Source organism: Rhinichthys klamathensis, unplaced genomic scaffold, assembly GCF_029890125.1.
Source record: "Rhinichthys klamathensis goyatoka isolate OS25496 unplaced genomic scaffold, OSU_Roscu_1.1 h1tg000639l_1, whole genome shotgun sequence".
NCBI classification, from domain to species: Eukaryota; Metazoa; Chordata; class Actinopteri; order Cypriniformes; family Leuciscidae; genus Rhinichthys; species Rhinichthys klamathensis.
This window is the reverse complement of record NW_026607085.1, coordinates 665,464-679,037: the sequence shown is the minus strand read 5'-3', so window position 1 is coordinate 679,037 and position 13,574 is coordinate 665,464. Positions and strand designations below refer to the sequence as shown.

The window sequence follows — 13,574 nt, the reverse complement described above, 5'->3', positions numbered from 1 at the left end:
GTTTATTTACTCCTGAATGTGCATTTAATGTATCCACCTGGAAATTACAGCATATAGTGTGATTTAAGCTCAAGAAACTAAATATATTATACTGCTACTGCATTTCTTATTTTAAATATATTATTGACACACTCTAAACACTTTTGGAGATTTTAATCTTTTATCTCTTCACGTAGATGTGCTTGAATGCCTATTACTTGCATAGAAAATAGATGCCCAAGATGAACTGACTTGACTTAGAATTAAACCCATGACCTAGTTTAAAGTTTCTATGAGGAACCATAAGGAGTAAAATAAGCAGCTGGCAACTTAGCTGTGTGTGTGTGTGTGTGTGTGTGTGTGTGTGTGTGTGTGTGTGTGTGTGTGTGTGTGTGTGTGTGTGTGTGTGTGTGTGTGTGTGTGTGTGTGTGTGTGTGTGTGTGTGTGTGTGTGTGTGTGTGTGTGTGTGTGTGTGTGTGTGTGTGTGTGTGTGTGTGTGTGTGTGTGTGTGTGTGTGTGTGTGTGTAAAAAGGAGAATGCATCCATCCACCGCTGTGATCTTCTAGTTTGGTTGTGGCATGTGGGTACTCATGTTGCTACATGAAGTCTGAAGCAGTTGAGAGACATTTCCAGAATGTCAGGGATGACTTTATTTAGCTTGGGCAGAGTGGTTTTGCTCTTTGTAATGGGTTTAACGTCCAGAGATGTCATATGTTGTTATCTAGTTGGCATGGTTAAGATGATTCTGACCTTTGAATCATAGTTTATTGGTTTAGTGCATTTCACACTAATTACTAATAGAGGTCGACCAATAGTGGATTTCACCAATAACGATAACTAGGTTGGACCATGCCGACCGATAACCGATTAATCCACCGATAGTTTTTTATATGGATGCTGAATGAAAACAAACATAACACATAAAATAGTGCTGAACGATGACCATCTTTAAATATCTACACAAACGCCATAGCATTGAAATTAACACATTTACTCACAATTTATTTGCTTCTATTTTAGAACACTTGATGATTTTATCTAAGGAAAATAACAAAATATGTATTACAGTGACGATAAAAAAAGAACTAAAATCGAATGCTTTTCTGATTCGTTTATATGTTTCTGTTGGCTGCCTGCATGATGATAGTTTGCTTTCTCATGACACTAGCTTTAAATATGCAACTTCACAGTAACATTTTTATTTTACCCTCCAGACTTTTTTCATGGAATGCAAGAACAATGCAAATGAACAAATTCTACATATATAATATAAAATTTAAATTTCAAACACTGTTAAAGACAAGTAAACAGTGTAATAAAATAACAAATAATCAAACGTAAAAATATAGTAGTCAATGAATAAAGTAATCAAATGTAAAATAACACTAAACACTGTAAAATAGCATAGTCTTCACTGTATAAATTAAATATAGATTAGCCTAATCCTTATTATAGTTTCAAAAGTTTTGCAGTCAAGAGCATGGGGTGATTTTTTAAAAATTTGTTTTGTAGTGTAGTGAGTCTTTTGTTGTTTGATTAACATTAAAAACCGACAGCAGCAGGTAGTATATTAGGCTGATGTCACTGTAAGACAATGCATTCATCATTCTGATACTGTTACACATGCGTTTTCTATCTCGAATGTTTACATTTACTAAAGACATAACCGACTATGTTTATTAGGATACTTGCCAAGACGGGCATCAGTTCAAGTGCAAGAAGACATGAAAGAGCTCAAATAAGTATTTGCGTCCTGTCAGACTCTGCTTTCTGTCAGACCCGCACGAGTTATCTTTTGTGTCTTCTTGCGCTTGAATGTTTAAATTGGCAAGGCTAAAATATTATAAATATGCAAATGATAAACTTTCATGACAATGCAGCACGGCCCCGATCGGGACAGTGACAGTTCTGTCAACTCTTGGCCATCGAGCAGTCCTGTCGAGCCCTGCATTTAGATCTAGCTCGTCTATTCTCTTTACGTGGCATGTGTAAAAGCCTCTCTCTTTCTCTCATGTTGAGTGCGCGAGTGTGAAAGAAAGCGACAGAGGGCGCTCTCAGCCAAACGACGGTGCGTAAAGCTCAGCAGGCAGTGGGTCTCATTCATGAAATATTCGTAAATATACGAGTAAATATGCGAGTGATTTGCGCGTAAAGAGACCTTCCCGAAAACTCTTCTCCTGATTCACAAATACTTCTTAAACGTCAGATGTGATAGTGAAATGTGTGTGTGTGTGTTAATGAATTCCAATCAGTCGTAAATGGGATGCGCGTGCACGTTCATTCTCAATTACCATAAATCCCGCCCATTAAATCTAGCTGACAACTATATATGGGCATCATATGACATGAATGCGAGAAAAAAAAAATTCTCAGATGCAGAAATTGAAGTTTTATTATCAGAAGTTTATTCAAAACGCCACATTTTATTTTCAAGCGTACATAGTGGCGTATCGGGTCCTAAAAAAAGGAAGCATGGCAGCATATTAGATGCAGTTAATGGAGTTTCATCTGTTAATCGAACATTCCCAGAAGTGAGAAGAAAATGGTTCGACATTAAGCTTGAGAGCAAAAAACGAATTAGTTCACTTCGGAAAAATAGTATTTAAACTGGAGAAGGACCACCATCGCAGATGCTATTACTGGCTCTCATAATAAGAAAAACCGTATGTAATTATAATATTTTTTCAAAATGCTGTGCAAATATGTACCTGATTAAGGTGAATTAAAATGCAGCCTTATTAATGAGCAAAACGTTCGGGTGTTAAGCGCACTATTTACGCGTGGCTGGGAGCAGGTGTAGATTTCTTGTGTACCAACTAACATTTGGAAAATACGAACATTTTAATGAATCCGAAAATTTACGCCAGCACCACTTTACACACGATTTACACAAAAATTCGTTCTGCTCGTGTTTCATGAATGAGACCCATTGAGATTATATCTGTGCTAAACTTATTTTTTGCTTCTAACTCGATCACAGACAATTGGAATCAAACAATTTTCTAGCCATTGGCTAATTAAAGACACATTTTTAATCACCTAGCTTGAAATTTGGTCGCATATGTGAGTGATTTACTCACATTGTTGAGGGTTGCCTAAGTTATTGGAACTGTGACTTTAATTGTCTTCCGCCTGTAAAGTGTTAGTATTAAGGACTGTTCCACATGCGCAATTGCGCATGTACAATAATTGTTTATAATTCATTGAAAAACCCTTTCTAATAAATATTTGTAAAGCTTATTTGGATTTTACATAATTACCTTTAAATTACAGTATTCTGAAAATCCATAGTCTTTGGTTTTAACCTTGAGAGACGAGAGGCTTCCTCTCTGTGTTCCTCTCAGCTCAAAATGTGCCATCTCTGAAAAAGTGCAAGCTGACAGTGGATACAGTTGCCATAGCGACAGCGAACCAGACAGCTCGTTGCCACGGCGCCGTTTGTGCTCGTGACCTGATTAGATTCCTTACAGGTGGAACGTCTGTGAGATCAGGAGGAAGCTTGATGGTTTGGGTGGGTCTGGCTTTGGCATTGTTCTCTACCAGATCCTTTTCTCTGAGGTTTTGAAAGTTGTTCAAGACTGAATTTAGCTGGTTTAAATCACTTAATAATTTAGCGAAATTAGCTGCATGTCAAAATATATATTAAAGTATATTTTATTCATTCACTAAGTGTGGAAAAAAAAAAAAAGTAAAAGATTTACATTTACATTTATCTGACGCTTTTATCCAAAGCGACTTACAATTGCTAAATATGTCAGAGGTTGCACGCCTCTGGAGCAACTAGGGGTTAAGTGTCTTGCTCAGGGACACATTGGTGTCTCACAGTGGATTCGAACCCGGGTCTTCCACACCAAAGGCATGTGTCTTATCCACTGCGCCATCACCACCCATCACCAAAAGATAATTGCAACTTTTTATTTCAACATTTGAATGAAAAAAAGGTGCAATTTTAACTTTACTCGCGATTGCGATCTCACAATTCTGACTTTATAACATGAAACTGCAACTCCATATCACGCAGTTCTGCGAAAAAAAAGTCTCAATTACCTTTTTTATTTTTATTTTTTAATATTTTTTTACAGTGACAGAAACAAGCTTAAGTTGACCTCATAAAGGTCAACAGCCTCACCAGCCGTAAATCTATCAATACTTGTAGCGCTACAAGCAGGGTTAGCTTAATCCATGCATGGGCCTATGTACAACAGTTAATATATTGACAATAATAATTAATACGAAAAAGTACTATAATTATTATTTTTGATATTATTATTAATATTTATTATTTTCTCTCACTCACATATACTGTGTACAGGCTATGAAAATGTCAATTTGTTTTGCAACAAATCTATAAATTTGTCCAGGGTAGCCAGGTCCGTAGTGCCTACTGAACAGATCACTGTCCAAGACCCACGTTACTCCAATGAAGATTTCAGTTATTACCCTGAGAAGATGTTTCCTTTCTGTATGGGTGATTATATGTTGAGTTGTATCCTTGTGCATTGGTGTAAGAGTTGATTTAAAAAAAAAAATTATTCTTTACTGTCCAGTTGCTTAAATATGGTTAAAAATGATTACGCCCTCTCTGTCTCTCTGCCACTACAGTATTTCCCAGGTTCTACTATAAACTCTCCCTTAAATGAATGATTTTGGCTGTCTGCTTTGCATGTCACCTTCAGTGTAGACAGTCCATGAGCCAGCAGTGAGCTTGAGGCAACGGCAAAAGTATTATATTTTATTTTCAGCAGCACTGGCTGCACGTCATGCCAAAAATAGAAATGGCGTGTCTGTTAGCTGAAGGCCCCTGTGTCACAGTCTGACATTCATTGCTGGTTTGGGCAGTTTGATTGATTGTAATGGAAGCATTTTAGATAAAACAATTTGAGGTTGTTCAGTGTAAAGGGGAAATATATGATTTGTCTCTGTTCCATTCCTGCTGTGTTTGTCCTTCAGGGGGCTTTTGGAGCTCTGCAAAAGATCTGTGAGGACTCTGCTGAGATCCTGGACAGTGACATGCTGGACCGCCCGCTCAATGTGATGATCCCGAAGTTCCTGCAGTTTTTCAAGCACAATAGCCCCAAGATCAGGTAAGACAAGCATGTGTTCCCTGATGGAGCATAGCTGTATGAAACCACATTAACACAATAACATAATAACAATATTATTGTGATATCTATAGAAAAAAAAGGAAGGAAAAAATATCATTTTACGCAATTAAAAAACTCCCACACTGTCTTGCTTTTGTCTGTCATCTCCTCCAACAGGAGTGTCTAACGCCGCCCCGTCTTTTTTACGCAATCCAAAAAAACTCCCACACTGTGTCTTGCTTTTGTCTGTCATCTCCTCCAACATGATTTTGTGCATATTGGCTAAACATTGGAAGCTTCTCAATTGGAAGTCTGCATCCTAGTGAGGCTGTGTCCTTCCTAGTCCAGTCCTTCTGAGGCTTGTAGACTACAGTAGGGCTGGGCGATATATCGCAATATAATTTTCCTAGATGAAATCATAACAAAAGTTTAATAAGTGCTCGATATAATGTTTGTGCACTATGCAGATAATGCTGCGCATGCATGTTGCAGACCGTCGCATTGATAAGCTCTGCCATTCCTGTTGCGTCAGAGCTGGCTCGTTTGAACCGCGCGCCTTATGGAAATGTTAACAGTTCGGCTCAAAACACACCGCAGCGTGAGCTCAGAGCGAACGCAATTTCTCATTGACCATCTCAATCATGCGACCACTAAACGCGCTCTGAGATCCTGTGAGAAGTGCTTGAGTTCGGTGCAAAGTTCTCTCATACAAACCACAAATCAAAGGCCTCGTGATTTAAACCAGACGAAACAGCTCTGACATTAACAACACTGATGCCGAAAACAGAAGAAACATAAAGCCACGATATAATGTAGTTACTGTGCATTTCTAAGAGACAAAAATGTCATTTTAATTTGTGAAATGTTCACCTTGTTTGGTGAGTGTTTGCCATGTTCTGATGATAAAAACTGGTCTGGTTTCTACAACTTTTACTCAGGAGCAAAAATCGGCCTTTAAACATGAAAGAAATACAAATTTGAGATTTATCTTGATAATTACTGATATGAAAATTTTTGGCCACTTTGCCCAGCCCTAGACTAGAGTCCTCCTCAGCATTAAGCACTAAAATGAGATGGTCTAGTAAGTGTGCATTGCTACGTCATAAATGTTTCCTCACTTAAGGTCATGGCAGGAAAACAAACTCTTAAAATTAGTTGTGGAACTCAACTTTATAAAAAGTTGAGTTGAGTAATTATACTATTCAAAGTCTTTATATAAACAGACTTTCTATTAATGCAATACAGAGAATGACAATTGCTTGTGGTCTCCCAGTGGTTTTTTTATTAGACATAGCATAATGTGATTGATTTACAGCAACAAAAAAAAATGCCTTCACCTCCGAAATCATGTTTTTGTCTTGCATTGCATAATGAAATTGGATGAGCTCAGTTCCGATTCATTTTTTGCTAATTCTCTTTTGAATTATGAAATGTGAATTGGAATGTGTGCAAAGGATTGTGGGTGACTGAAGGACGGAAAGGATACAGATGATGCATCCTTGAAAATAAGCTGAATGAGGAACGCGAAACAAAGACTGCCTTCCATTGATCAATCAAATTGAGACGGCTTTTGACGGAGCTTGATGACTTGGCAGCCTAGATATGCAGCCTTACTAGGGCGCAGCCTTCCAGTTGAGAAGCACTCACTGCGTCGTCTTTTTCCGTTTTATGACGGCTGACAACCAGCGTTAAGGTGCAGTACCGCCACTTACTGTGTTGGAGTGTCAACTACATACATACTGGCCCTGAAATGTTTGTGATATATCTACACGTATGTATATATATACACATTACAATTTGCTGAACAATTGTTCAGAATTGTTTGATATATACTGTGCTTGTTGTCTGTTGTAGGTCTCACGCCATTGCCTGTGTCAACCAGTTCATCATCAGCAGAACACAGGCCCTAATGCTGCACATAGATCCTTTCATTGAGGTACTACCTCCAAACCTGACATGTCAAAAATTTGAATTCTGTCATGTGCTTAACCTAACTATTCCATATTATAGAATTATGATCCAAAAATTTTGATTATTGTGATTTATTATGTTTTTTTATATTTATGCATGTGTCTTTGTACCTCAGAACCTGTTTGCACTGGCAGGTGATGAGGAGCCAGAAGTGAGGAAGAACGTGTGCAGAGCTTTAGTCATGCTTTTGGAAGTCCGACTAGACCGTCTCCTTCCTCAAATGCACAACATCATCGAGGTTAGATCACACCTCCTGTAGCTCCTAATAAAAAACCTAATATAACTCTATTACATGAGCGCTGAAAGAGAACTTTGACCTGGTTGTACATTTTTAATGATACATTTGCCCAGCAAATCCCAGAGAGGCAAAATTGAGCAACAGCAGCCTCTTGTGGACTTTCTTTAGCTAGACTTTTGTGGACTAATTTGTTAAAAATGGAATCGATGAGCCTTACTTATGAAACGTGAGCAAAATTAATTTCTGTGTTGTTTGTACGTAAAACTATTCTTACATTACATTCAGTGGGATAGTTTTTTTTTTGTTGTAAGAAATATTTTGGAGATTTTTTAACACACAATTATGCTCTGTGCTCGTGTTTCATGAATAAGGCTCAAAGTCTTTGTTTCTATTTCTACTTCTGTTTCTCAGTACATGTTGCAGAGGACACAGGATCAAGATGAAAATGTTGCTTTGGAGGCTTGTGAGTTTTGGCTCACTCTTGCTGAGCAACCTGTGTGTAAGGAGGTTCTGTGTGGACACCTGCACAAGTGAGCACATGCGCGCACACACACACACACACACACACACACACACACACACACACACACACACACACACACACACACACACACACACACACACACACACACACACACACACACACGTCTTTTTGATTAAAAAACATCATCTTTATCAGGATCAGTCATGTTTTTCCATGTTTTGTGACAGATTGACACCAGTTCTTGTGAATGGAATGAAATACTCTGAAATTGACATAATCCTGTTGAAGGTCAGTTTCTCTCTCTCTGGTTTTAAAGCTTCTTTTTGAGTATCAGCTGATTGTGACATTTTTGTATGCCGCCCCAAACAGAAGTGAAACATAAAACACACATCTGTGGATCAGACTGGGGCAAATAGACTAAATAAAACACTTGTGATTTGCCATTGAGTTTATGCGCACAACCAACATGTGATTTGGTTACGATGCTAAACCACATTAAAATAACCCCACATTGTCCTTTGGTTTAAATTTGGCTGTCATATACAAATTTAGTAGCACTTTATTTTCCATATCTCTGTCTTTCATGTTAAGACTCTTGAGTTCCAAAGCATCTAGTTAGCTTGAAATGAATGATCAGAGTAAAAAAAAAAAAAAAAGTCAGAAAAAAGCTAATTATAGGAACACATTTTGTGTTGTACATTCCTGACACCGTGTCAGACAAAAAGTTTGTGCAAAAAACAACTAGAAAGCTTAATCTTTTAATAAGTAAATGATTTTCAGGGTGATGTTGAGGAGGATGAAGCAATCCCAGACAATGAGCAGGACATTCGCCCAAGGTTCCATCGCTCACGCACCGTTGCCCAACAACACGAGGGAGGAGACTCCATTGAGGACGAGGAGGATGATGAAGATGATTTGGATGACGATGAAACTATTTCAGACTGGAACTTGAGTAAGAAACGGTGAAGTTTAGAAATGACAGACTCAGCCAAGTCCTCAATGTTTGCTTGTGTCTTCATTGTTTTTTTCTGATGTGTGTAGGGAAATGTTCTGCTGCTGCATTGGATGTCTTGGCGAATGTTTTCAGAGATGATTTGCTGTTGCATATTCTTCCTCTACTGAAAGAACTACTGTTCCATCCAGAGTGGCTTATTAAAGAGTCGGGCATACTTGTACTGGGAGCCATTGCTGAAGGTATTCAAAAATTATACACAAACGCATATGATTCACACAAAGCAAAGGATTGAAAATGTTTTTTGAAAGAAATCACTTATGTTCACCAAGGTTGCATTTATTTATTTTTATCATAAATACAGTAAAAACAGTAATATTGTGAAATATTATTACAATTCAAAATAACTGTCAAATTAATGTTATTTATTCCTTTGATGGCATCATTATTCCAGTCTTCAGTGTCACATGATCTTTCTGAAATCATTCTGTGCTCAATAAACATTTCATATTATGAATGTTGAAAACGTATGGGAACCGTACATTTCGCGGATTCTTTGATTAATGGGAAGTTCAAAAGTACAGCTTTTTTTTTCTTTTCTTTTTTAATCTTTGTAAAGATATCTTTACTGTCACTTTTTAGCAATCTAAAGGGTCCATGCAGAAAGAAAGTATTTATTTTTTTAAATAAATCTTATTGGCCCCAACTTTTGGACTGTACTATATATGTATACTTTTTGTTTAACAAATAAATGTATATCTTAACTGGGTAATACTTTATTTGAATGTGTTAGTGTAACACAAATTACGCGTCACTTTAGTTAATTACTGTACTAATGAAAAAATGTGTAATTACTAGCAACTTCAAAAAAAGATTTGCACACCAAGTACATGTAGTCAATTATAATGAATATATTAATAAAGTGTGACCTCCATCTCTCTTTTTTTGACAAGTATTTCCCTTCTTTTCTTTAGGCTGTATGCAGGGGATGATCGCCTACTTGCCAGAGTTGATTCCACATCTGGTACAGTGTCTCTCTGATAAGAAGGCGCTGGTTCGATCCATCACTTGCTGGACTCTGAGCCGCTATGCACACTGGGTTGTTAGCCAGCCCCCCGACACCTACCTCAAACCGCTCATGACTGAACTGCTCAAACGGATACTTGACAGCAACAAACGCGTCCAAGAGGCCGCCTGCAGGTGAGCATGTGTCAATATTGTATGTCTTGTTTAAAGATCAACTGAGATCTCTTTTTATCCTCTTTTAATCTCTGACTCTTACTCTTCCTCCCACAGTGCCTTTGCTACTCTTGAAGAGGAGGCTTGCACTGAGCTGGTGCCGTACCTTGCTTATATTTTGGACACGTTGGTCTTTGCTTTCAGTAAATACCAGCACAAGAACCTACTAATTCTCTATGATGCCATTGGGACTCTGGCTGATTCTGTGGGCCACCATCTCAACAAACCAGTAATTGCACGATCAAATAAACACAAACTCTTTTGTGTCAGGCACATATCTTTATTTTTCAAACATATACAGTAGAGGTAGAACATTTGAATTCAAATAAACTATTTGTAATTTAAGTATTTAATAAAATTATAATCAACATTTCTCTTGCTTTGTCTGCCAGTAACTTTTCAGTAACTGCCTGTGTAAGATTAATAAACACATGTATGACGACTTTATGTGTGTTGTTGTTCACATGCACTGTGCTCTATTTGCAGGAATATATTCAGATGCTGATGCCTCCATTGATACAAAAATGGAACCAGCTAAAAGATGAAGATAAAGACCTCTTTCCCTTACTGGAGGTAGTGATCTAACATTTCATTTATGCAAACTACCGTTCAGAGGTTTGGGGTTGGTAAGATTTTTTTTTAAGTCTCTTATGCTCAGCAAGTCTGCATTTATTTGATCAAAAATACAGTAATATTGTGAAATATTATTACAATTAAAAAAAGTATCTATTTCTAGTATTATCAAATATGATTTAATCCTGTGATGGCAAAGCTGACTTTTCGGCATAATTTCTTCAGTGTCACATGATCCTTCAGAAATCATTCTGATATTCTAGGTTTCCTTGATGAATAGATAGTTAAAAAGAACAGCATTTTGAAATAAAAATCTTTTGTAACATTACAAATGTTTTACTGTCACTTTCGGTCAATTTAATGCATCCTTTCTAAAGCATGCAGAAAAAAAGGACTAATTCAGCAGAAGTCAGAAGAAATTGAATATTTGTATTGTTTAAAATGTTGCATGTCAGTGTATGTCGTTGATGGTTGTGATTCAGAACAAGATCCTTATCATTTCTCTTTTAGTGTCTCTCGTCTGTGGCCACTGCCCTTCAGAGTGGCTTCCTGCCATACTGTGAGCCTGTCTACCAACGCTGTGTCAACCTGGTCCAGAAAACACTCGCCCATGCCGTGGTGAGGGACCACTCATACCTCAAGCATTCCGTAAATCTCTCTGTAATACTGTTAGCTTAAAGAAAATACTGGAGAGTGAAAAGTGTTGCAAAATGAGAAACGGGCATAATTTAAAAACATTGTATTATCCAACATAGTGGATATCACATGATCTCTCTCTATCTGTCACACAGCTTCACCAGACGCAGCCTGAGTTTTATGAAGCTCCTGATAAAGATTTCATGATTGTGGCTCTGGATCTGCTCAGCGGATTAGCAGAGGGTCTCGGCGGGAACATTGAACAGCTTGTTGCCCGTAGCAACATTCTCACTCTCATGTACCAGTGCATGCAGGTAACTATACAGCATAACAAGGCTTTGTGGTATGTGTTTAGACTAATATAACTAACAGTACTTCAACAATACCATTTGGTTGTTTCACACTTCATTTGGTTGCTTTGTCCAAACCCAAGTTCAATTCCTCTCTCATCAGTTCCCTTTCTAACGGGAACTCGCATGGCTTTCCCATAGCGTCCTAGGACGCAGTGTCTTGTTCCCCTTCTCAGTGAACCATGGTTATATTTGTAACCCGAGACGGTCTCTGTTCATTTATGCTAATGTTCAAAAGTTTGGAAATCTGTGGTAACATTATAAATGTCTTTACTGTCACTTTCGATCAGTTTAGTGTGAATAACGTATTCATTTATTTCAAAAACAAAAATCTTGCTGACCCAAAACTTATGAAAGGTAGTGTACTTTCGGTCTGAACCATGGTGTGTTTGTGCCACAGTGAGTTCAACCATGCTAACTTTATGAAATTAGGACGGCTCACTTTTCATACCAATTGCGAACCAGACCCCAGTCCACCTGTTTAAATTGAGTAAAGAAAAAAGGCTTGCAAAAACTGTTTTAGCCTTGTAAAAATGGTCTTTTGATTTTTGTATTTTCAAAGGATAAAATGCCAGAGGTTCGACAGAGTTCTTTTGCCCTGTTGGGAGATTTGACCAAAGCCTGTTTCCAACATGTCAAACCTTGCATTGGTATGTGGTTGCACGTATTCCCTGACACTTTCTCAATTTCGTCCATCTCGGTTTACCTTCAGGAACTAAATTTTGTTTGTTTGATTGTTTGTTTGTGTTAATCTCTCCTTTCTAGCTAACTTCATGCCTATCTTAGGCACAAACCTGAACCCAGAATTGATATCAGTCTGCAATAATGCAACATGGGCCATTGGAGAGATATCTATTCAAATGGGTGAGAGTTTCATCATCATCTTCAGTGATTGATTTCACTCATTTCATTATACCTTCAAGGTTAACATGCTATTTATCTCTCTGCTTAGGTTCTGAGATGCAGCCTTATGTCCCGATGGTTTTACAGCAGCTTGTGGAGATCATAAACAGACCCAACACACCCAAGACTCTGCTGGAGAATACAGGTACCATATGAGGGGTGCTAGACCAGGCTGACCCCTCACAAGAGGTTTCCGCCCTCTTTCTTTCCCAAACTCTCCCAGTCCCCGTTCCGCAGTGCTTATTAATCTCCATACAAACTCCAGGAAGTGGACCTTACAAGGTTTGATAAAGGTTTTAAGATAACTTGATGTGAATATTAACTAACTTACTGTGTAATGGATAAGAATAAGAGCAATTGTAATGCTCATTTTTTCTATATACAAAGTTAGTTCCCTCAGAATATCCTGTCTTCAGAAATTAACACAACAGACCTTGTAACAGTCCAGCCATGGTATTTACTGAAGTGGATTAATAAAACGGTGAATTCCATGTTAGCAAGTAGAGTTAATATCACTGTAATTAAGTCACAAGCATCAGTCAGTGAGATATTGCAAACAATGATAAATGTAAAACAGCCATGAAAGGAATATTAAGACCTGCTGTCTTTGATTTTAATGTTTTTTTTTACTTGAAAATTTTAACTTTAAATAGTCCTTTTTTCCCCTTTTAATTCAGAGAAAACGTCTAAACTCAAACTAAATCTGTTTTGTAGTGTTTAGATGAATGTATAGCACCTGTACCTCACAAAATATATCCCAGTTACACTCCACTCTAATTGGACTGCTCAAATTGAAGCTCTAGTCTGAGCCGTAATGGCCGCCGACATTGATGCCTTTTTTTTAAATGAGGGTGAAGTGTAATGCTCCAAACATACTCCTAAAGAAACAAGGGTACTTGTAGATGTGTTCCTGTTTGTCGATTTATTTCTGTTGTTTTAGTTACTTTTCTTTTTCAATGTGAATGCATATCTGCCAATAGATGTTGAATGTTGTTTAGTCAAGGACGGCTAATGTTTGATGCAGGATTGCTGATGTCTTGATTATTTATGTCACAAAGACTAAGTCCTAACTATTAAGTCTATTAACTCACTACTGTTCAAAAGTTTGGGGTCAGTAAGATAAACAAATGAATACTTTTATTTAGCAAGGATGCATTAAATTGAT

General features: G+C 37.6%; 1 protein-coding gene across 2 annotated transcripts in view; it reads left to right on the top strand.

Moving 5' to 3' along the window:
- The window catches only part of tnpo1 (transportin 1), a 30,352-nt gene that overhangs the window by 12,132 nt on the left and 4,646 nt on the right, over positions 1-13,574 (top strand). For both annotated transcript variants that reach the window (XR_008805631.1, XM_056241368.1), the window contains exons 5-19: positions 4,930-5,063; positions 6,918-6,999; positions 7,150-7,272; positions 7,684-7,802; positions 7,984-8,044; positions 8,537-8,708; positions 8,798-8,950; positions 9,683-9,908; positions 10,005-10,176; positions 10,434-10,520; positions 11,031-11,138; positions 11,312-11,470; positions 12,069-12,156; positions 12,272-12,370; positions 12,459-12,554. Coding sequence is in view for 1 of the 2 variants with exons in the window: in XM_056241368.1 (XP_056097343.1) it covers positions 4,930-5,063; positions 6,918-6,999; positions 7,150-7,272; positions 7,684-7,802; positions 7,984-8,044; positions 8,537-8,708; positions 8,798-8,950; positions 9,683-9,908; positions 10,005-10,176; positions 10,434-10,520; positions 11,031-11,138; positions 11,312-11,470; positions 12,069-12,156; positions 12,272-12,370; positions 12,459-12,554 (1,879 nt within the window). In the remaining variant the exon portion in view is untranslated. The remainder of the gene's footprint in view (positions 1-4,929; positions 5,064-6,917; positions 7,000-7,149; positions 7,273-7,683; positions 7,803-7,983; positions 8,045-8,536; positions 8,709-8,797; positions 8,951-9,682; positions 9,909-10,004; positions 10,177-10,433; positions 10,521-11,030; positions 11,139-11,311; positions 11,471-12,068; positions 12,157-12,271; positions 12,371-12,458; positions 12,555-13,574) is intronic.